Source organism: Numida meleagris, chromosome Z, assembly GCF_002078875.1.
Source record: "Numida meleagris isolate 19003 breed g44 Domestic line chromosome Z, NumMel1.0, whole genome shotgun sequence".
Taxonomy (NCBI): Eukaryota; Metazoa; Chordata; class Aves; order Galliformes; family Numididae; genus Numida; species Numida meleagris.
This window is the reverse complement of record NC_034438.1, coordinates 16,059,807-16,084,200: the sequence shown is the minus strand read 5'-3', so window position 1 is coordinate 16,084,200 and position 24,394 is coordinate 16,059,807. Positions and strand designations below refer to the sequence as shown.

At 37.1% G+C, this 24,394-nt stretch overlaps 1 protein-coding gene across 1 annotated transcript in view; it reads right to left on the bottom strand.

Moving 5' to 3' along the window:
- The window catches only part of ITGA1 (integrin subunit alpha 1), a 72,180-nt gene continuing 48,192 nt past the window's right edge, over positions 407-24,394 (bottom strand). Inside the window, exons 13-30 of the mRNA XM_021380273.1 lie at positions 23,819-23,962; positions 22,159-22,413; positions 21,596-21,726; positions 18,385-18,548; positions 18,090-18,226; positions 16,994-17,104; positions 15,845-15,930; positions 15,505-15,640; positions 13,999-14,079; positions 10,282-10,358; positions 9,482-9,571; positions 8,424-8,526; positions 7,459-7,572; positions 5,727-5,831; positions 4,524-4,628; positions 3,923-4,015; positions 2,324-2,440; positions 407-1,559 (exon numbers count right to left, since the gene is read on the bottom strand). Coding sequence (XP_021235948.1) covers positions 1,515-1,559; positions 2,324-2,440; positions 3,923-4,015; positions 4,524-4,628; positions 5,727-5,831; positions 7,459-7,572; positions 8,424-8,526; positions 9,482-9,571; positions 10,282-10,358; positions 13,999-14,079; positions 15,505-15,640; positions 15,845-15,930; positions 16,994-17,104; positions 18,090-18,226; positions 18,385-18,548; positions 21,596-21,726; positions 22,159-22,413; positions 23,819-23,962 — 2,094 coding nt within the window. The 3' untranslated portion in view covers positions 407-1,514. The remainder of the gene's footprint in view (positions 1,560-2,323; positions 2,441-3,922; positions 4,016-4,523; positions 4,629-5,726; positions 5,832-7,458; positions 7,573-8,423; positions 8,527-9,481; positions 9,572-10,281; positions 10,359-13,998; positions 14,080-15,504; positions 15,641-15,844; positions 15,931-16,993; positions 17,105-18,089; positions 18,227-18,384; positions 18,549-21,595; positions 21,727-22,158; positions 22,414-23,818; positions 23,963-24,394) is intronic.

Sequence of the window (24,394 nt, the reverse complement as noted above, 5' to 3'; positions counted from 1 at the left end):
ATTTCCATGAAGTTTGTACCAAGCAGAAGAATTTGCCTGGTTCCCTTGACAAGGCAAAGATATTTCTGCAAATGAGTACATCTTTCAGAAGTGCTCCTCAACACTTTCTGATCTATTGGGAATAGATACTAAATATTACTATGCTGAGGCAACACTGCAGTTGGCCTGCAGGCCTCCATTTCCTTGTTAGTTTTATGTGACTGCAAGTAATGTAGGAAGCTTTGAAGGACAATGTATAGATAGCCAAGAGCTGCAGGGAGGGATCCTTGTGGAAGGAAAACAAGTGTGTGAAAGAAAAAAGGAGAAAGAAATTTCCTGCTAAGCTGAACACTCTAGATAGTTTGAGAGAAATCTTTTGCTATCTACATTTCAGTGTATTCTTATATAAACTTAAAAACTTTTAATCTTTGACACAAAATAAACGTAATTTATTAAGTGCTTATTTAGTATGCAGATTCATCACTTTAAATGCCTAAGTGACAAAGATGAGGTGAGAATTACACTATTAGAAGAAGCTTGCCAGTGCTACGTTTCTTATCTGTGCTCTTTTGTTAATTATCAATTTGTACACTTTAAACTCATTGGATTAAATAGCTACACAATAAATTTACAGTGAAAGTTTATGAAGCACCCTCTTGGCTACTCCAAGATATACAGCAAGTCAAACTTTCAGGGTACCTCTAAACATTTTCTGCATAAATATGAATATATCAATCTGCAGACACAACTGCTCCTCTGCTTATCTGAGTAAAGCGTGCAATTAGTTGGGCTTGAATATTTTGTGCATACATTTCCAGGTCTGCCAAAAATCCCCTTCAAGTTCAAACAGTTGCATGAATTAATGGATATATCCCCAGTGATCCACTTGACAATAAAAATTTCTTCTTGGAGTATCAGCTGGACACAGTAAAACAAGCTGAAAGAGAAGTTCAATGAATTTCAGTAATTTTCATCCAAAGTTCTGCAGGTGCTTCTGTCTTTTGAATTGTCATTACCTCAGTTGCCATATGATATTTGGTTCATTTTCAAAGTTTGAATGTTCTGTAGCTGACAGTCCATTAAAAGGAGAAAATTTTGAATATGATATTTCCTCTTTGAAAATCATAAAGTGATAAAAAACTGGGATTGCTGCATACAGCTGACTTGCTACATAATTTGGGATGAAAAGGATTCCACATATATATAGGCATATAAAAATACGATTAGGCATTTTTCATGTTAAAAAATGTTAGAATCTTTGAACTCAGTTACTCTCCAAAAATGAATAACACTTGAAAGTACATCCTTGAGTATCACGAAATGACATAAGGGAGTTTGTTCTTCCTTTGATTCATTCAGATGTCTACTTAATTTGCTTGCTCGATGTTCTGCTCTTTTTTTTTTTTTAATGCACTGGAGTTTAGAAAATATTGTGAATATTGCATGTATGTCTAAGTTTTTAATTGTACAGTCACATTTTTGAGGCAGACCTGAGGAAAAAATTCTTTTTTTCATTTTGTGTTGCTTTTTATTCTTCATTTCTCCATTTTCTTCTTTAATGGCCTCTTGAAAAATCCAGCCTGCAGAAGAGAAATGAATAAAGAAGTGCTTAAAGCTAAAAACCCATACTAGTAGCATTTATATGCTAAGTTCTTATCACCACTTTCATACTTGCAGAACAGTAAAAAGTAATTTAATATTTTATCAGTGAAGTACAACATTGGTTTTCCTGGAATGGAAAAACTAAAGAGACATGTCACAAAAGCAGACAGAAAGAGTACACTTAATGTACACTGAGTGACTGCTGAATCATTGTTATGCGCACATAGTGTCAAAGATTAAAATGCATAACAATAGCTGGCAGTCAAATAAACAAATCATTCTTAATGATTTTCCTTTTTTTTTTTTTTTTTTACAAGAGATTATGCATGTTGTAATTAAAAAAACTACAGCCTTTTAACTTAAACATAAGCTGAATATTTAGCTTGGAGAAGAGTGCCCACTTGTGGCAATAATTGCACTACAGGCTTAACATTTCTTGTTTAAAGAGAAAACCTGACCACACAAAGGCAGCACAAAAGCAAAAAAAACCTTACAGTACTAAAAACTCTTTTTTTTTTTCCCCATAATATACAGTTACGTATACATCAATGAGCTTCAATCATTAAGTATTGCATGCTACACCTCAGAAGAATGTACTGTTACTATTTTTGTCATTTCTACAAGACATCCCAATTTACCTGTTGGCTAATTTTAGCATCCAGGTTCTAGTTATAAGGAGGACAGAGCATATAAGTTAAACATATTTTCTTTATTTTCCTAAAGACAAGGATGTGAAGCTTACCTTCCACAAAGCAAATATGAGCAGTGCAAGAATCAAGAGTCCAGCGAAGATACTCAGGAGGATAACCCACAAGGGGACTGAACCTGGAGGGAGTTCTTTGGAAATCTTAATCATGGTCTGCAAAGTGTTCAGAATGCAAGCAATAAATAAATTGTCCCTTTAAAATACCATCAGAGCAGCATGACTGTTATCAATATGTACTGAGTTTCCAAGGTACTGCTTCATTCTAAGTACAAGAATTTGCAGGAAGAAATTTAAAAAAACCCTCCAACATGGAATCTTATCTTATATCTTGCACCTTGTAACCATATTCGTTCCATGAGGAATGGGCCTGATATCAGTTAGCAACTGTTTATATAAAGCATTCAGTATAAAAATGTGGGTAGTTGAAGTAAATGTTAGGGAGTTTCTTTAGTGTGTACTTAATCACTCCTTGCCTGTCTGAAAGACAGCAGTGACTAGCAAACTTACTGTAAAAGGCCACATGAGTACTAGCTTACTTTTAAACTAATCTTGTGTAAACTAAACAAATAAGGAACATTAATGTTTGAATGAAACTGATGATATAGTTTGAACTATTTTAACTTAAGAATTTATTAAAGAGACAACTTTCTACTTCAAAAAACATTAGAGTTGAACACAAACATTCAGTTTGAAATTAGGTCTTTAAAACTGCTACTTGGTAAATTATATGTATTGTAAAGGCAGCCATCTTTATCTACAAGGATGTCACCTGTGTTTTTACTCCTGGATTGAATTTCAACCTATTGCTTAAAAGACTTGCCTCAATACAGCAGCAGTTAATAGCTGACTTCTGAGATTTCCATTCCAAAAATATTTTGCACACTGAATATTGATGGACTTAAAATTTTGGGGTATTAGGAGTAATAGCACATAATAAGTCGCGTGCTTAAAAATATAAATTGTAGCAAATAAGCTCCTGTATGCTTAAGTTACCACAGAAAAGCAGTGCATTAGCCACTATAAACCTCTTGGAATAAAACATATGATAGCAAAAATAACAAATCTAACAAAATGAAAGACATTCCTCATTACATCTGATATATCTGCTATGAAGTTAGATACAAGTTCCTGCTAAGAGCCCGTGAATAAGCAAGATTTTAATAGGAGCTCATTAGAGAAATGTTGTTTCTAAGGTAGCATATTAAAAAATGACCAAAATATTTCTGCAAAATGAAAGATCCCATTTCAGACTTATTTCTTGGGAAATGGAGTAAAAAGAATTAAAAAATAATAGTAAAGAAAATACAATGTACAAAGTAGAATCACTTATAAATAACCCAGGAGGGCTTTGAAAATACTACCAATTTTTAATTTGGTAAAAAATTACGCTTTGAATTAACACAGATGTAGCAAGCATTTATACTGCAACAGGTAGAGGTACTTCAGACATGTCCCAGGTGCATGGGTTGGCTAATTCTGACACTTTCAGCTTTAATGTGAAATCATTTACTTGTATTTAAAGTAGGATAGCACATTACAACAGATAGCAATCAATTCACTAGTGATGAATGACAACAAATTATTCAGTAGAAGATATCCTATGAAGAGTAAATCCACAAATTATCATGTTGTTACCTCTAGCTTTTGATGGTCATTTCTCAAAATCAGTGATGAGTTTTCACTCCTAAGTAATGCTTTCACAACAAGGGTTAAGCTGTGAATACTTGCCTGGAAGAAGAAAGAAATGCCAGCGGTTTATAGTAGGTGCTTTAAAGTAGAAAGCTTTGCAGAAATGAGAAGTTTGGAAGCAAAACGTAATATTCAAGTTATGAGAGACACACTGAAAACTCAGTATGAAAAATTGATCAAAAATCCACTATAGACGCAAAAAATCTTTCCACCTTAAAATTTACTTAAAAACAATACGCTTTGACATGTTCCTCCATACATCTGCTGAATCAGAATTTGTGGATGGGTAACCAGCTAGTGAAAAAGAAACTGTCAGTACAGAAAAAGTAAGAATTGTCTTTCTAACGTGCTTTTAATTTCCTGTTAAGTTCTAAATACTCTAAGGTTAATAAAACATATGGAAATCAATTTGTAGAAATTAAAAAATAGGAAGATAAACATTTTTAATTATTTGATGAATACGGAGACAAGAAAACTAGATATAATTTCAAGAAACATTACAAACTGTGGCTTGTTTTTTCCAAACCTTAAGATGGGATTTACTTACTTTTATGATGGTAGGTTTCCATACTCTTAAAGAAACATTCACTTGAGATATATCAGACGGGGCCAGAGCACAATTAATAGATGCACAGCTGAATGTATCACACTCCTGTTTAAAAGTCAGCAATGTGAACTACTAGTACTACATTTTTCACCATTATTAAAATAAAAATGTGTAAACATACTATACCAATAGATCATTGTCTTGCTGTGATATCAATCCTAAATGGATATTAATTGCTGGTTGGTTTTTTTTGTTTTGTTTTTTAAATGTAAAAACTACATCACAGTATGTAAAATGAGTTGAGGTATTCATGGTATGGTAGAACAGCCCCTTATGCAATCCCTTAGGAAGCTCTGTTACTGTTGCTACGCAGCAGAGTTCTCTGAAAGAGGCATAGCCTGTAATTGCAAGATGTACTTTTCTGTTAGCACAGCTATGGCCTAAACATTCCAAATTGTGGGATATCTGAATTGAAGCAGGAGAATTTAGGTGTCTTTACTTACCAGCTGGGAGTACAGCAGACATGTTTGATAAACTGGAAACATATCCTAGCATGGATTGTTACCACCTCTATGAAGGATATATGATAAACATGGCAAAACACTCATCTCTTGGCATGGTTTCATTCATATCAGAAACTGAGCTTGTACCACTTGTATCTCTCTGCTGAGTAGGTAGTATGATGGCTTTCAGTATGACAACATAACTATATTAGCAAAATTATACTCAGCAACTCTTCTGTCTAAATGTGAGAGGCTAAACCTTTCCAAACTGATCCAACAACTACATTTCTACCAGTTGTATTTGAAAGTGTTTTTAACTGATCATCTGAAAAGCTGCAAGGGAAATGAGAAGCCTTTAAAATATTATTTGACAATTACAGTGGGAGAGTAGAAGGTGAGGTTTAATTGTCTGTCCACAGTGCTGACATTATTTACACATTTGTCGAATTAAAAACCAAAAACCAAACCAAACCAACAACAAAAACAAGCCTCAAATTCAGTTCTACATACAGTTTTGTAGCCAGAAATAATAAAAATATATAGCTAGTCCCACATAAAGATACCTTTTAAGGCTATTAAACAAAGTGATTTGTCAGAGGATGTACTTTGACGTAAGTTTTTATATATTAACTTCAGAAATGCTCAGCACAATGCAAATAGGTTAATCTGGATTGAAAGTATACATCATAGGTAGGCTTACCATAATTGTATCTTTTGTAGGTTCTTTTATTTTTGGCAACACAAATGATTTCCCAGAGCCGATCTTTAAGTGATCTACAGGGTAACTAGATTTGCAGATAGCATTCTGTTAGAAGAAATACAAAAAAGATTCTTATTGCTTGAATATCCAACCTGCTACGAATAGGTGGTCTTGGAAACAAGACAACATTAATAACATTTAACATTTACTAACAATTTAATTTAATTTTTTACAATTTGCTAATTGCAGTAGTAGTAAGCAACTAAATGTAATAACAAAACCAAATACTGTGAGAGTGCAGAAAAGCAAATTCAGATAGCATGGACACTTGAATATCTTTACTCAAACAACAAAAGAGCTTTTTATGAGATAATTTAAGTTAAACTCTATCCAGTTACTTAAGCAACTGTAGAAGCAAACAAGATCTTCCGGCAAGATGACAGCCACATGAACCAGCAAGAGCTGGCTAGTAAGAGAGCTAAATAGCTTTTGAATGGGAATCCACAGTGCTTCTGCCTTAGCAAGCAGACTAGTAGGTGAAGTGCAGGATTCAGGAGCCCAGGGAGGATGAAAGGGTGCTGGATCACTGCTGACCCCTTGTGACTCCTTAAAGGGCAGCTGACAAACCCTTTGATATCTTCAGTGCAGAGGAAGAGTGGAGAGCTTTTTCCTTTCACTTTTTTTTTTTTTTTAATTTTTATTGCTTTTTCTTTAGATCAAAGATATTCACTTTCAGATTACCATAGTGAAGAAAGATTGCAAATTTCCTGCAGTGCATTTTAATTTGTGAATATACATGGAAGTTTAGGTGGGTCAAATGAGGTCATTGGTTAGGAATGACAATACCAGGGGAAGGAATTAAAGAACAGTCATAATATCTTTGTACTCTAAAGATGAAATATTCTGATTTTTTTTCTTTTTGTTTTAAAATGAACCTCGAGCTTTCATTTCAACCATTTATTTTGTTTTTCAATGGTACAGCACATTACAGCTAAATGAACTATATGGGAAGAGGTGTGTTTCTGCAGAAAAGATGAATGAAAGAAAAGAGTCAGGTGATATTTGTTCAGCTATTCAATTAGTAAAATAGATCTAGTTTTAGTATCTACAAATCTAGAATCATGGGACTTGCTGGAATTGTGATCTCATCCAGCTGCTCTGGAGGAGTAAAATGGAAAAACTAACCATCCTCAAATGAGGACTGCAGTGGAGATGTGACCTATTACCCCTTCAATATGTCACAGTGCCCCAGACAAGGAAGAAGCCAGAGGAATGCCAGTGCCAGAGAACAGCCATACAGGAATGCTGATTTCAGAAAGAAGAATACTGAAGAGGACATTGAGCTCTAGATTTAAATGCAGGGCTAGAGTATTCACAAGAAGCACTGCTAAAAATGGAGATAATCAGAGGCTCAGTAGCCAGAACTATAAAAGAAAGTTCTGTCCTCTGTATCCAAATCTGAACTTCTCCTCATTTGGCAATATACCAAATCAGTGTTTTTGTATTCCAGTTATTGTTCAAAGCTGTTTTAAACTTGCTCATTTCCTTTTAAGATTTTTTTTCTGTCTTCCTATGAACAACTTCACACATTATTAAAACACCAGCATCTTATCTTTTAGACTAAAAGCAACATCAGTTTGAAGCAATACATAACCCCAAACGTTTGCACTTCTTTACATGAAAAAAAGTTTCAAACTTAAAATAATAGAAAAAATACAAATTGCTATCTTACTTGGGAATGCGACAATGCTGTCATGTAGAGAAGAGTGTTCTTGGCTGTTGTTACATCAGGATACAGGATTTGCAGAGTGAGATTTGGCATTGGAAAATGTTCACCTTTCTCAATCTACAAAAAAAAAGAAAAAATATTTTTAGTAGTACTTTCTTATTTTATTGGCGTTTGTATTTTTTTTTTAACTTTCCCCCCCTCCTGTAGTAAGCTGCTTGCAGAGATTAATTATGTTTATGAGATCATAAAAGGTATGCTCTGCAGTCCATCAGCTCTGTTTCATATTTAAAAAACAAGGATTTTGAAATGAGAGGAAAAATATCTTAAATAACATCCATAAAAACTCAGAGTCACTTGATTTAAACTTGAAGATAAGTAATTGTGCAAAACACTGGAGGTGGCCTAAGAAACATAAAACATTTGCAACTGCTGCTTAGTGAGAGCAAGACCTCTTCCATGGCTTGTTTTTTATTAACAAAATTGATTCAGAGACTTTTATCCCGACTATATGCAGAATCCTTGTTCAGGTTTGGATTTGACACTGGGAAACAAGGATGCTCTCAGGATATATAAATTCAACAGTACTACAGCTTGGCGCTGGACTTCTACTCCCTTATATATCTTTTCTGAGTGATTTTGGTTTGCAGTATGCATTCCGTTAAGAAGACAGTGTTCTCAGATCACAGCATTCACCTTTTCTCAAAGCTGACTGGATTTTGGAAATATCTGTTCTAAACTGTAATGGCCAAGTTCTCACTGACAAGCAGATGCAGCAGCTCTAAAATCCACTTGACTTACTCCACAGGAAATGGACCATTCTGAGGACTTCTGACTCACCTTATTCCAAAGCAAGCAAGAAAACAAGTGTTAAACATTGTCAAAAGTTTCACATACTCCATAACCTAAAGCCACAGCTTCAACTGATCCAAATTAAATGAAAAAAAATATACAGTTTTATTTTTTCTTACCCTATAATGCAAAGTAACTTCATCCCCAATCTGCTCTGTTGTGTTAATAGCAGTAGGAATGGTTTCATTTGCAGCAATTATAACATGGTGCTCTTTGAAAACGCTGCAGGTTAAAAAACAAGAACACACAAACAGTAAGAACAAAAAATTCATAAAAACTCTAGTGAGATAATCATATGGGTATTTTCATTATTTTGTTAATCCTCCAGGGCTAGTCTTGCAAATAAGAGTGTAATGCAACTTCCACTGAAACAACTCTTCCATTTTTGAGTAGTGCTGTCTTGTTATCATGTACATTTTGAATGCTATGCTCAGTTAAAACAATGAAGTGAACAAATATTGCCTGTGCAATTCCTTATTGTGAGAGTAGTGCCATGTGAAACAGGCAGTGTTCATATAAAAGAGAGAACAAAGTAAGAAGAAAAGCAAAACCAGCATTGTTTTAAATTTGTCCAGAGAAGGATGGATTTGAACACTTTAAATGCACACAAAACGAATTATTTAATGATTTACACATGTACACCCTGCCCTGTATTCTACTGATAATATTGATGATGTTTTTCAGGGATGGAATTTAACTGAATTTCAGCTATTTATGAAAGTATAGTATAAGACCTGTGTTAAAGTTTATCTCAGAACTGATAAAAACAAACCCCCATAAGTATAAAATTAAGGCTAATTTTTGAAGTTGGAAATCAAACACTGCACCACACAATGTTACAGTGATATGAACTTGTAGCTGTCCTTATTTGCATTCTTTTGTACCTGAAATGCCTTAGAATGAATAGGGTAAAGAACAAGAATCAACAAAAGCTGCTTGCAAACTGCAAATCAAATTTAAATTGATACAGAGGAGCTACAGCAAAATGTAGTAGTCACTGTCACTATCACTTCATATAACTGCTCTTTTCAGTGAAGCATGTGCTTCCTTTCCATGAGACTAGAAGATGTCATTTGCAGATACTGAGCACAGCTCAAAAACATAACAATGTTATATTCTATTTGAACACCCGCTATTGACTATGCTAACAAACAGAAGCACAATGAAGCATGAATACCTTACAAATATTAATCCTACTTCGTATTTTACAGGAATTGTAACTTGTCCTCTGTTATCTCTCAAGGTCTCAGGTGGTTCTTCGCTGTCACTAAAATAAAACATATTCCACTCACGTCAGATTGTGATACTCATCTGCACATCTAAGAGGGCTACAAGGGGGTAAGAGGTATGAAGAAACTGAAATACACACAGTTCTTGTTAGGAAAACCTACCAACCATTTTCAGTCAATTACTATCTTCTAAATAAAGTTCAGAAGACTATTTCCAGTAAAAAAAAAAGTAAGTCCTGCACCAGTCGCAGTTCAGAGATGCATCTTTGTTGAAATTACTGACTGGATGGAAATTGAACAAATAAGGACCATTATTTTCACACCATCTCTGTATTTTGCAGGGAGAGCAAACACTGAGGGCATGTTCGTTTCTCTGACTCATTCAGTTCTATCACAGGAAACATCCTCTATTTCCTTGCACCTTGAGGGCAAGACATTTTTAATAAACTGCAACTTATGATAATGTGTGTGGTAGGTTTGTAAGAGAATAAACCTTTTCTGAAGGTAAAACTACTGTGGGTTCTGACTCACTTCTGGCTCACGGGATCTAGAGACAAAAAGCTTTTTATTTAGACTACTCAGTCTACTTCAGAACCAAGTACATCTGTAAAGCTGCTCTATAGCTGCTCTATAGGTTGTTCAGCCACTTCTACATTTCAAAAATACATCCTTGTTTTTCCATGAAAACAGTTAGTTGTAGAGCATTCTAAAAAAGTCACAGTGTAAACAAGCAAAGATTGTAACTAACCTTGTAGCATACACATCAACAGTGGCATTTTCCAGGAGATATGATGCATTGAATTGGAATGATATTTTGAAGGAAATCTGTTTGGAGAAATATATTACATATATTTAAAGACACATACACTTACAAAAAAAAGGAAATAAAAGCACATTTGTTTAGGCTGAAGAAAAAATGAGTAAAATTATGCTACTTTTATCTATGGGATCCTTATTCATACCTTTTTCTAAGAAGGATTTTTTTTTTTTTTAATTTTCCTCCAACATAGAGAGAAATCTAAAAGTTATCACTTATTAAACAGTAGCCTCAAAATTTTCAGAGCTGAGAAGCCTCAGTAAATCTCATCACATAGTGTTTTAGAAAGACATAGTTACATAAATTTCAGGAAACTTCTGCCTGCTTGAGGAATTATTGGATGATACTTCTGGGAAAGTGTCCCTAGGGACATAGGAACAGAACAGAGCTGGTAGTTCTTTAAGGAAACATTTCTAGGAGCAAAAGAGCTCTCCATCTCCCAGTAAATAAAATCAAGCAGAGGAGGCAGGAAACCAGCATGGCTGAACAAGGACCTGCTGGTCAAAATCAGAGATAAGAAGGAAAAGTACAGGTAGTGGAAGTAGGGACTGGTGGCCTGGGAGGAATACAAAGATGCAATTGGGCATGCAGAAATGGGATTAGGAAAGCCATGGGGCAGACAGAAGTGAACTTGGCAAGCGATGCGAAAAATAACAAGAAGGGATTCTGCAGGTACATTGGTCAGAAAAGACAGGCAAAAGAGAGTGCAGTCCCTCTGATAAATGAGAAAGGAGAACTGGCAACAACAGGCATGGCAATAACAGGTAGAGGTATTCACTGAGTTTTTTGCCTCAGTATTCACTGGCACTCAGGATTATCACACCATTTGTGCCTATGAACCCCTAGGTGGCGGTCAGAGGACCGAAACTGCTTCCACTGTGAGAGCACAGCAAATCCAAGATAGCCTCATGAGGCTGAATGCGTACAAGTGTACAAGCTGGGTTGAAGCCAATGGGATGAAGTTCAACAAGACCAAGCGCTGGGTCCTGTGCTTTGGCCACAACAACTACAGGCAGCACTACAGGCTTGGAGCAGACTGGATGGAAGACTGTATAGAGGAAGCAGATCTAGGGGTATCAGTTGGCACTCAGCTAAGCATGAGCCAGCAGTGCGCCCAGGCGTCCAAGAAGGCCAATGGCATCCTGGCTTGTATCAGAAATAGTGTTGCCAGCAGGAACAGGGAAGTGATCATCCCTCTGTACTCAGCGCTGGTGGGGCTGCACCTCAAGTACTGTGTCCAGTTTTGGGCCCCTCACTACAAGAAAGACATTGAGGCTGTGGAGTGTGTCTAGAGAAGGGCAACAAAGCTGGTGAGGGGTCTGGAGCACAAGCCTTACGAGGATCTGCTGAGGGAACTGGGATTATTTAGTCTAGAGAAGAGGAGGCTCATGGGTGACCTTCTCTCTCTCTACAACTGCCTGAAGAGAGGTTGTGGTGAGGTGGGAGTTGACCTTTTCTCCCATGTAACTATGACTAGAGGGAATGGCCTCAAGTTGCACCAGGGGAGATTCAGGTTGCATGTTAGGAAACACTTCTCTGAGAGAGTCGTTGTTCACTGGAATGGGCTGCCCAGGCAGCTGGTGGAGTCAATATCCCTGGGGGTGTTCAATAAACACTTAGATGCTGTATTGAGGGGCATGGTATAGTGGGCAATATTGGTGATGGGTGGACAGTTGAACTGGATGATCTTAGATGTCTTTCCAACCTTGATGATTCTATGATTCTATATTTCTAAGTATATGCAGCTGGCAAGGTGAATCCTGGGGTCCTGAAAGAAAAGGCTGATGAGGCTACAAAGCCATTCTCCATCACATTTGAAAGGTCATAGCTGTAAGGCGAAGTCCACCCTGGTGACTGGAAAAAGGGAAACATCACTCTCATTTTTAAGAAAGGAAGAAAGGAAGACCGGGGAAACTATAGTCTGGTGAGTCTCTTCTCTGTGCCTGGGAAGATCACGGAGCAGATCCTCCTGGAAGAGACGTTAAGGCACACGTGAGATGTGAGATCAGGAGGTGATTTGAGACAGCCAGCATGCTTTCAGCAAGCACAGATTATGCCTGAGCAATGTGGTGGCCTTCTGCGATGGAGAGATGGCATGAGTGGAAAAGGGAATGGCAACTGCTGTTGTCTACTTGGACTTGTGGAAGACCTTTGAAACAGTCCACATCCTCATCTTCAAATTGGAGAAATGTGGATTTAAGGGGTGGACTATCTGGTGGATAAAGAGTTGATTGGACGGTTGCAGCCAGAGGGTTATAGTCCACAGCTCTATAACCAGGTGGAGGCTGGTCATGAGCAGTGTCCCTCAAGTGTATCTTAGGATCACTGCTCTTCAGTGCCATTATCATAGATCCCACATAGGCAGTGGGATTGAATGTAACTTCAGCAAGTTTTCAGACAACACCAAGCCGAGTGGTGCAGCTGACACAATAGAAGGAAGGGACTGCCATACAAAGGGACTTGGACAGGCTTGAAAAGTGGGCACACAAGAACAGAATGAGGTTCAACAAGGTCAGGTGCAAGGTGTGTTGCACTTAGGTAGTGGTAATCCCAGATATGAGCACAGACTGGGAGAATAACCCATTGACAGCAGTCCCACGGAGAAGGACTTGGGGGTTCTGGTGGACAAAAAGCTGGACATGAGCCAGTAGTGTGTGCTTGCAGCCTGGAAGGCTAACAGTATCCTGGCCTGCATCAAAAGAGAGTTGGCCAGTAGGGAGAGGGAGTGAATTGTTCCCCTCTATTCTGTCCTTGTAAGGCCTCATCTGGAGTATAGTGCCCCGACCTGGCACCACCAGCACAAGAAGGATGCGGAGCTGTTGGAGCAGGTCCAGCAGAGGGCCATGAAGATGATCAGAGGGCTGGAGAACCTCTCCAATGAAGAAAGGTTGAAGGAGCTGGGATTGTTTAGCTTGAAGAAGAGAAAGCTCTGGGGAGACCTCATTGTGGCCTTCTAGTATTTGAAGAGAGCTTATATACAGGATGGGGATCTACTTTTTACATGATCCGATAGTGATAGGACCAGGGGGAAAGGCTTTAAACTGCAAGAGGGAAAACTAGGTTATACATTAGGAAGAAATCCTTCATTATGAGTGTGGTGAGGCAATGGAACAGGTTGCCCAGAGAAGTTATGGATCACCCATCCCTGGAGGTGCTCAAGGCCAGGTTGAATGGGGCCCTAGGCAGCCTGACCTGATGGGGGCAGCTCTGCTAATTAGAGCAGAGGGGCTGGAACTAGATGACCTTTAAGATCCCTTCCAACCCAAGCTATTCTATGATTCCATGATGATTCTCTGACATCTTATCAGTGTATTTTCTAAAACATACCTAAAGCAATATTGTCCGTGTTTGGAAACAGACCTTTCTAGTCACTTGTCTTCCATTAGTATCACTGATGGCAGTGTATATACACTTTTTACTCCCTCACATATCACAGCTGACTCTACAGGTATAAAAAATCTGGTGTTTTTCTGTTTGCCTCAGTGCACTGATTTGGCCACAAGGGTGTGCGATCAGAAATTTACATCAATGATAACTTGGGATGGAGAGTTTTTGGGTGATCTCCAGACAAAAAAAAATTCAAAACAAATGCCTGGGCCTTAGGACAGCATGAAAGAATTAAGTCTTTAAGGCAGGAAAACCTTTTACCTCTTCTTCAGGTTTTAGAAATGGATATCCCACTTTACAGGTGATGTTGTGATTAGACTCACAGCTATCTTTCTGTATATCCTAAGTAAAGAAGAAAGTGAAATCATTATCAAGTGTAAACTCTTCAAATTTTGACTAGGCATATATATTCAAGGGCTGCTCCAAAAGCAACGCTTCCTATTTTATTATGTTGGCCCACAATGTGTGGGTGGGATGGCAGTAGAGGTTGAACCTTCCCACCAATATTCCATTACATTTTGTTTTTGTGTGACAGGTGACAGCAGAGGGGCAGTCCGACAAGTGCCATCTGAGATAGAAGTGTGTATGAAGAAAAAGTGTGTCACTGAATTCCTCTGTGTGGAAAAAATAGCACCCATTGACATTCATTAATACTTGTTGAATGTTAATGGAGACTAAACAGTGGCTGTGAGCACAGTGAGGCAGTTGGCAGTGCGTTTCAGCAGCGGTGACAACAGTGGTCACCTCCTAATGGTGGTGACTGCATTGAAAAGTAGTGTTCTGTTTCTGAAAATTTGCTCTATCAAATATGGTTCTTTGTCGTAGTTTCCATTAAAATAAATGTAAGACATTATTTTTGGAGCAACCTATGTACATATGCAGTTGTCATTTTTCATTATCAGCATATCATCAGAATCAATGCCTTAACTGAACGGGAACAAAAGCAGGAGGGCAAGTTCCATTTAGCAGCACTTGTACCAAATATTTGCTATTATTCCCTTTTATTGTAAGTGTATGGAACTTTGGCTGTGTATCATCCAAATTAGTCATGGGCTTAATCATCATGCATATAAATACACAGTTTTTGTGTAAACGTATTTCTAACTTGGCAATAAAATAACATTTGTACGCAACAAATCATGCCACAGTATCAGCAATAGGTCCCTGGTTTCTCCCAGTGCACAATATCAGGACTGCTGACTGAAAACAAGCTTCTCAAATGACTCTCACCTGAGCTGAGATGCATTCACAGCATCAGCTGAGGCATGCAGAAACACAGCTGCTTTGGAGATGCTATCTGAGGCTGGAATAAGGCTGGAACTAATCTGCACAGCTACAAAGGCAGTGCTTCTATGCAAAAGGAGAATTCTGGAGTTACAGGAGTCATTCTGATAAATAATGAGGCATTTCTGCATAGATAAATCTATATTGCATATAGATTTATATTATATATAATATATATAAATATTCAGATAGACCAGAAGAAGTGATTCATGATTCTGGCGTTTATCTGGGATGCAGCAGCTTACTGTTGACGTGACATTGTGAAACCCATCAGCCATTTACAGATAGCACTCCAAAGTTGGCTTAGGTCAAAACAAATACATTCCTACAGAAGTATAAGTAAGGATAGCACTTCCAGTGCATCTTTTCCAATCAACCAAGATGATGTTAGAACAGTGAAATTGAGTCTTAGTACAAAGGCTTCCTTAGATCTCTGTAGCAATATAAGTTTTGATAAATGTGATGAATGTGAAAAATTCCTACCTCAATGCCAGCAAAAATAATATTTGGAGAATATTGAACCAATGCTCTGGTATTATAGGCACTGTCTTTTTTGTTCTTGATAGAGAGCTGGATGGTGAACCTATCATTGCGTGACTTGACAATGAATGGAGAAGAGCTGTAAAATAAAGTATGATTGTTGGACATCTTAATTTTTGAATATATTCTTAAGAATAACAAGAAATATCTTTTAGCGTCCAGACTCTATTGTTTCTGTTTTGGAAACTATGCCACAGTCTTAACTTATCAGACTAAATATTTTATATTTTACATACAAATTTTGTACAGTTATCAAGCAATACAATAAACCCAATGTAATTACCTGTCTCCAGCTATGCTTGCTTTTACATTCAGAACAAGATCTGAAATGCATTTATTTTTGGCTCCACAATCTTTTGTGAAAGGAATCTGCAACAATAGTATTTTTATTCTCAATTTTATTATATTGATTATTAAAATTAAATACTTGCATTTTAAATCTTCATCTAATCTTATATAAGATCTCTTGTCAGACAATCAAAAAAGTATTCCCTAATATTAAACTGTTTAACATGTCAATATTAGCTTGGAGAAGAGAAGACTCCAGGGAGACCTCATTGCAGCATGCCAGCACTTGAAGGGAGCTAATAAACAAGAGGGGAACCAACTTTCTAGATGACCTGATAATGATCAGGGGAATGATAAGGACCAGGGGAAATGGCTTTAAATAAAAGAGGGGAAAATTAGGTTATATATTAGGAAGAAATTCTTCACTGTGAGTGTGTTGAGGCACTGGCACAGGCTGCCCAGAGAAGCTGTGGGTTCCCCATCCCTGAAAGTGCTCAAGGCCAGGTTGGATGGGGCCCTGGGCAGCCTGAACTGGTGGGTGGCAGCTCTGCTTAGAGCAGGGGGATTGGAATTAGATGATCTTTAAGATTTCCTCCAACCAAAGCCATTCTATGAATCTGTGACAATTTTTTAAAGTATCAGGTGAAACATAAATTTCCTCATCATTCCCTTATAAGTAACACATCTAATTTAGAAAAATAAGCAAAAGTAAATGCATGAATGATGCCAAGAACCACTAAAATATACAGCTAATATTTTCCTGCCAAAAAAAAAAAAAAAAAAAAAAAAGAAGAAAACCACATCCCCTCTGCACAAAACCATTCATCCAAGAATTGTCAGAAAAAGCTTTATGCCTTTTTAAAATACAAGAAAAAAAAAAAAAAAAAAAAAAAAGACAGTACAATTACTCTCCATCTTCATTTAAATCTGAACAGCTTTAAAGCTAGGGATTCCTAGACGGGTTCCCAAACACACTGAATTGAGTTCTTCACACTTAAACAGTTACTTAAAGGATGTATCTACTGGATGGGCTTAAAAACTACCTCTCTTTAGTCAATTTGTGAACAATACTTTCAGGTCTTGTGTGGCCTATGAGTTTTACCTTAAATATTTTGCTTATTAATACAGAATCTTGCTGACTTACATATTCAGATACTGAATTTGGCAGGTTGCTGTCAAGAACAGGTCCACTCTCTGGATCAGAGAAATTGAACTCCAGCAAAACCTTTACAGAGTCTTGAAAGTCAGGCTTGTCCTACAAGATAAAGAAAAGAAAATTGCTGTTATGGACATTCACTTTAATACCTAAGCTAGTTAAGGAAGATAGAAAAAAAAAAAAAACAACAGGAAGGCTGAGATTAAATATTTTTCAGTCACACTGTCACCATCCTTGCCAGAGAAGCATTTGAATGCTTGCAATTGATGATAATGCATTTATTGTGCAAGCCAATCCTTATAAATACTGACTAATGCTTCTGTGTGTGTCATTGTCATAGAAATGTCACATAGCAAGAGCATTTCCTCCACAGTTTCATTTAAGAATATCTTAGAAATGTCAGCTGGTAGGATTTCCTTTTCAGTTGTGCTTAAAGGATCAGTAAGACAAACAACACTGGTATCATTTTTGGTGAAGTCAAACTGAGACTTGCTGCTGAGAAAAATACTGCATACTCAAGTAAATGTTAGCTGCTGTTTATCGTTAGTTTTGAATTATGATACAACTGTGAAGCTGCTAAACGTTCAAAATGTGGGAAGCTTGTAATAAACACTCAATTCACTCTGGGTTAGTTGTAATCTGGGCAATTTCATTCCCATAGTCACTAATTACATTTTTGCTTTTACAGTCAATTAGTACTCTCTATTCCCAAACCTAACTTGGGAGTTGTTTATTACCGGCTTATTAGAAGAAATTGCACCAAAAATCAAATTAAACTTACAGCCCATGTGCTCCTGCAGTTTTGGATGCGCCAAAACTACTAACTATGATAGCTGCTTAATTCAACTTAAATGTATGGTGCTCTTTCCTAAGACAGAGCAATACCAAAGAGACAAATGTAAACAGAGCATTTAAAAAAGTAAATAGTTTATATGTGTGTGCGTATACAAATATCTAAACAGTAAATGCATTTTATGCACAGCTTTAAGATTAGTTCTGGTCCAGTATACAATTAATGGAATACATCTGGATTATTACAGTGTCAGCCAGAGAAAAACACAGCCATTTAAAATGATTTACTTGCCAACATGTAGAAGTTATGTTTAATACATTCTGACCCTTTGATAGTTATATTTTTTTGCATTTTCCTCTCATGGGTTTCTGTGAACAAGCTTCGAGATATTTGTCTTTGTGCGTCAAGAGTGATCCAGTACTGTAGACCTGCAAAGGAATTTGAGATTAATATTCTCTATGATTTTACCTTTAGACATTCTTTTTTACACTCACTTTTTTAATGGAGAGTTGCATTCAATTTTTGGAGAAATAAACCAATGTGCACATAACAGTTTTGTAACATATCTCAGTGCTTGCCTACTTACTGGATTCAAATATATCTTCTTTTGACTTTAGTCTGGTCTTAAAACAAATGGTGGCATTTATGCATATTGTTTTTCTTTTGTTTATCTGACAGTTTTGCTGTTGGATATTGATACTTTTGGGTACAAACTGCATAGAAACATTAACTTCAGCCACATCACGAGACCTTAACAAAAATTAAAAAAAAAAAAGTTAGAGGAAGCACCTTGAAGATAATATCAGCAACTTTTTTTAAACTTGTTGAGAATGAACATATAAAATTTGCAACACTGAACATTGAAATACACACATATTATAGTCTAAAAAAGATAATTAACTATACATTTACTACATATTATCAATAAGCAACATATTAGAGAAAAAATGGTCACAGGGTTTCTCCACAGTGCTGTACTTGTTTCAGATGGGATACCAGATGATAGGAAGCATCTCAAAAAAGCATTTAAGCAACTCAGAAGAGCTGATTCCACTTCAAAAGAGGCTGAAGATCTGGACTGATTCTTAAGGGCAATCTCAAACAAAACAAATCATTATGCAAGGGCTACAGGGTAGTGTGTCATTTTTCAGTTTGTGGGTAGATAAACAGGAGGGGGTTTACTACCATTTTTCCCCACTTTTGACACCCTCTTGCTCCCATCCCCTGCAATGCCTCTACCTTTGCTTTGGCTCAGTTCCTTTTTGGCCTCTAGGCAGAATATGCCAGCATAGGGAATCAGGAGAAAATGGCAGAATAGCTTTTTTGTTCTCCAGATTTGTGATCTAGACATGACAGTGGAGAAGCAGGTGAACCCTGTACCCAGAAAACATAGGGGTGGCAAGAATTGTATAAAAGGGCAGGAGGAATGGCCACCAGCCTGCAGGTCCCAGGCCTGGGAAGAGCAGCGTGAGCAGTTCTTGCTCTTACTTCCTCCCCATAATCATCTCTTGCTGGAGGAGCTCTGCCTTTCCTGTTCTCCATCCTGCATGCACCCTAGGTCACTTAAAACAACAAAAGCTTTGATGCAGCTGCATGGTGACAAGACTGAAGAGCAGGTCAAAGTTAAAAAATGAACAAGGAAAATAAAGGGTGAGAGGGGACCGGGTGACTTTTGTTCCAGCTGGATGAGATTCTGGGCTAGTTCACTGCACGGCTGCACAAACATTGGGAAGGAGAGCAGTGAGCAGCATGACTGCTCAGCCAGTGCTGCTCCTGCTCAAAGAGAAAGCTGAACTCTTCCATATGAAGAAGTACGCTTGTCTCCCACGCATACTCCCCTATGTGGCAATAGTATTAAGTCCACATGAAATAGTTTTAAGAAAAATTTTGCTTTACCTCACACTTATGATGGTTATAAGAACTGGCTAAGCACTGCTGATCTGTCTACGGAGCCTTTATCACCCTGGACCATACAACTCACTGAGAATAAGTGCAATTTTTGTGGCATCCCTCTTCGTCAAAAACATATTTCAAGGAATTTTTGGAAAAGAGTCTTTTGATGTTCCCACACATAAACCGGTGAATTCAATCCAATGCTGACAGAACAATAAATTACAGTAACGTAAATAAACAAAAGCTGCTGTAAGCATTGAAGGCCAAATTGGAAGAGAGAAAGATTCTTTTAATATTATTAAGACTTAAAATAGATTAGATATTGATTGCATCGAAATGATGACAAACTTACAGAACATAACAATTCTCCCTGGGACAAATCTCTACAGCCTTAATGTGAATATTGTGTGTTTTAGGTACCACTGCAGAAGAGACTTGTTATGGAAGATTCCAGCTTTTATAAAAACAAAGAACTTAACAGTCATTATCCTAGATAAAAGTTGGAAAATGTCACCAAAATTAAAGACACAAACTATTAATCAGGAAATGTTACGATATCAAATCTAACATCTGATTTTGTTTTTTTGTGGGGGAATGTGGATCTTAACTCTTAAAGTCTGAAGTTGTGCTATTATTGTTAATAATACTAATTATTGTACAGTTTCGGATCCTGATACTACAAAGATTTTCATGCATTCTTTTCTGTAATGAAAGCTGTCCTATAAACTTTGCAAGACTTCTGGGGAAAATAATGCAACAAGGAAAAAGGCAGAGGAGGAATGGAGGGTAAAACAGTATAATTGAACATATTTTAAGAAGATTAAAAGTTTCTGTGATATTCTTCTGCTGCAAAAGTTAGAAGCCAAGAAAACAGAACCAGAAAAATGACTTTGCTAAGGAGTCTTCTACAGGCTGTGAAATGAGAGAAATTCTCAGAAAATCTTTAGTGTTTAGGTGAATTGTGTTATGCTCCAGTGTTGTACGCATTTTTGCTAACAGGTGAAATAGCAGAGAAAGCCAGCAAAGGTGCTAGCTGGTAATGACACGTGGAGCTTTTGCAAAGACAAGCCAGCAGATGAAGTCAAGGAAATCTGGCAGTTTGAGGATGGTAAGCAAGACCTGCCAAACCAGATGGTGAGTTAAAGAGGACAACAGGACAGGGAGCTGGCCTAGCAATTGCCTTACCAGAGAGAGAATTGTGAAATAGCTTTAGTTGTGCTTTAGAAATGAGAGATTATATGTAATCTCATTTATTTATATTACCGGTATTTTACTCTTCTTCCTTCAATATCTATTGCTCATTATTCCACTGGAATTGTGATCTTTTGTCAAACAAACAAACAAGTTCACTAGTCACCAGACACCTTTTTGTCCAAGTTTATTTTGTAGGGAGCCAAACTAGAGTTTCAGTAGTAGGAGGTCAAGTGAGTTGCATTGTCTTAGTGATTCCCTTACATTTGAACCTGTCCTTCAAATTGCTAATAAAACAATATACAGTATAAAAGAAAATGCTTCCCCCCAACTCCCTTATTTTTGTTTGCTCCACAAATGAAATCAGTTTCTATTCTAAATATGATCTGTGAGGACAGAAATCACCAGATTTCAAAAACATACCCTAAAACAGTCCTTTATTCATTACTATTCACAGAATCACTGAATTGTTGGGGATGGAAGGGAACTCTATAGATCATGTAGTCCAACCTCAACTATTATCTAGTAATGTTTATACTACTTCCAGAGACACATGAAAGTATGAATAGTCACAGCCAGTGTCAAAATATGAGATTAAACTGGTACAAAATCACTGTTCTTGAAACAGTCCAAACTGTAGAGCATACAGTTATATACATATCGCAAGATAAATGCTTATTTTCTAGCCTGACAGCTGCTGCGAATATCCGTACCAGAAGAGGGCAGCCCCACCAAGGCCTCCAATAGTGACATCAATCAGACCGTCATTGTTTAAATCCATTTCTCCATGCACAGACTGGCCAAAAAATTTCACTTTCTCCCCGTCTCCACCAGAAGCAATGCGCTGTGAAAAGCATTAAGAGATTTATACAGTGAATATTGATGGATTTCATAGGAACATGCAACACGCATTTGTTGGCAGTTAGATGGCTTTTAAACTCTTAAATCTGCTAAATTTTCCTTACAATACTCCTAAAAAGGTTATCATGGTGACAAACATGCTATAAATATTCAGAATTACAAAATATCTACTTTTCTGGCTGTACAGAATATACCAGGAGGTTTCTAATAAAAACATGCAAATATATCTTTTAACAATATTAGAGTCAAATTTAGTTAAATCGGACTGAGTTTAAAAGTACTCAGCAGTTTAAAAAAGAAATTGTAGTGACCGGGGAAGTCAGAATTTGATTCTATGTTGGAAAGACATGTGGAAATGGGAACTGACCTACACAGATTTACAGAAGCTGCCAGCCTGTTAAGTTTAACCTCATACCTGTGTATATTTTTTACTGATTGTGTTGCCACGGCCATGATAAATATAAACAGCTCCCCGATGATCATCCTCTAAGGGAGATCCTATTACGATGTCATTATATCCATCAAGGTTGAGGTCCTTCACTGCAGCAATTGCAGTCCCAAAGCGTGCTCCACAGGGTTCATTCTTAAGAACTTTGCAGGTGTCATGTTTTAATGGTGAGCAGCATGTTTGTTTTATAGGTTCAAGACTCATCTGATATTCAAACTTTGTCTGTGAAAGAACAGATTTAGAGTTAGTAGATTTCCACAAACATTTTAGTGATGCAGGTTTTAAAGAGTTCCTTTACAAAAGACAAACTGATGAGTTAAATGAAACAATTATATACTATTCATAATGATTGAGTGCACTGTAGAAACGGATTCTGTAACTATAATGTTGTTATTAAGCAGGGGGTACGAAAGGCAATCTTGCTCCCTCATTTCTGCACATGCTTACGATATACATATGCTTATGCCAAAGTTACAGCTTTACAAGAAAGCACAGTTTCATAGCAGTATTTGGATGATACTGAAAGTAATCCACCTCATTCTCAACATAGTGAAAAGATTCTTTCAAAGGCCATCTCTTAATTTGAGAAGTAAGACAAGTTTCAGAGGAATCACAGAAGGCAATACTGTTATTCCAAAACAAAATAATGCATTTCTCTTACATAGATTGAATTCTATCCTCAGCACACACAAACTCCATGCCCTCACACATGTACTCTTCTGGCCAACAGTGTCCAGTGTGCATGAATCCTAGATCAAAACCACACATACAGCATGACATGTAGCCAGTCTTTCCAAGAGGTTAGCCCCAGGAATTTAATGATTAGTAAATGCAAGCAGTTGCTGCATCTCCTTTGTTTGAAGATGCATAAAAGTAACAACAGGAAAAACAAATTTCAAACACTTGCAATTAGAGGACGCTGAATTCTTTTTTTCTAGCCAACTTTATTCACTGTCAATCTATTGTTGGCAACATGCATGTAGAAACTGGAAGAGCTATTTGTCAAATAGATCCAGTCTCTTTAGGCCCTTTTCCTGCGATGGCATAGTAAAAGACCATTATTTCTAGGACCTATTTTGATAACTGTTATAACAATACGCAGTAATGTTAGACTAAAAGAAGGGAAAAAAAAGAAAAAAAAATATATAGAAACTGGGTATGAGGGACTTATCAAATGAAGAAAATCAGGTGTATCTGAGGTACTCCTCAATCTAGTTGTGACATGTTAAAAAAGCTGATGAATGTATGGGGCTTAGATCTAAGTTGGGGAGTCACAAAAACATTGGAACAGACACTTTTAGGATGGATGAGCCCTACTTCTCCCTAATGCATGACAGCAGAAAGAAAATATGATAAAAAAATAAACCTAATAAATTTGCATCTATGTTGTATTGCAGTTTAGAGAATATTTATCTATAAAAAATACTCTACTAGAATAAAAGTGAGAAATAAAGGTTTGAGAAGAAAGTAAAAAAATAATCAGTACTGTGTTCTGTTACCAAAAACATGCTTCTCTGTTTTTCAGCAAGTCATTCTTCCCAGCTCAAATTATCATATTTCATTGAAATAAGGATATGAAGACAAAAAGGAACATATTCTGTTCTTGGTCAATAAATATAATCCATACCTTGTTCAGAGCATAAACATACACTTTCCCTTGCTCCTCTTTTTCAGTTCCCATATACGTAGGAGCTCCAACAAGAAGAAGGTCTGTAAATGAGTCCCTGTTGATGTCAATTGTGGTAATAACACCCCCAAAATATGAGCCAATCTGCAGGAACGTAAAGGTATAAATCAGAGGTAGAGTCAGCAGCATTATGCAACAAATCCAATTCAGAGATGTATTTTACAGTTGCTTACAACAATGCCAAATGTCATCATTACGCAGACCCTTTTGGTCATTTTGCCTTAGAAGCTTGTTTTCTGCTTTAAGGTTCCTTGTTAGATTTTTTGTTTAAGAATGATCCATCCAAATTTGTAGGCTTGAGAAGTACAGATGGAGCCTCTTATCTGCTAAGGAGACTGGCACACGTCAGGAGAGACAAGCTAGTCACAATAGTAATCAATATAAAGAGGAAAACCAATGGTCTTAGGCTTGCCAGGGGAAAAAAAGTGGGATCATAGAATCATAGAATGGTTTGGGTTGGAAGGGACCTTAAAGATCACACAGTTCCAATCTCCTACTGTGGGCAGCAGTGCCACC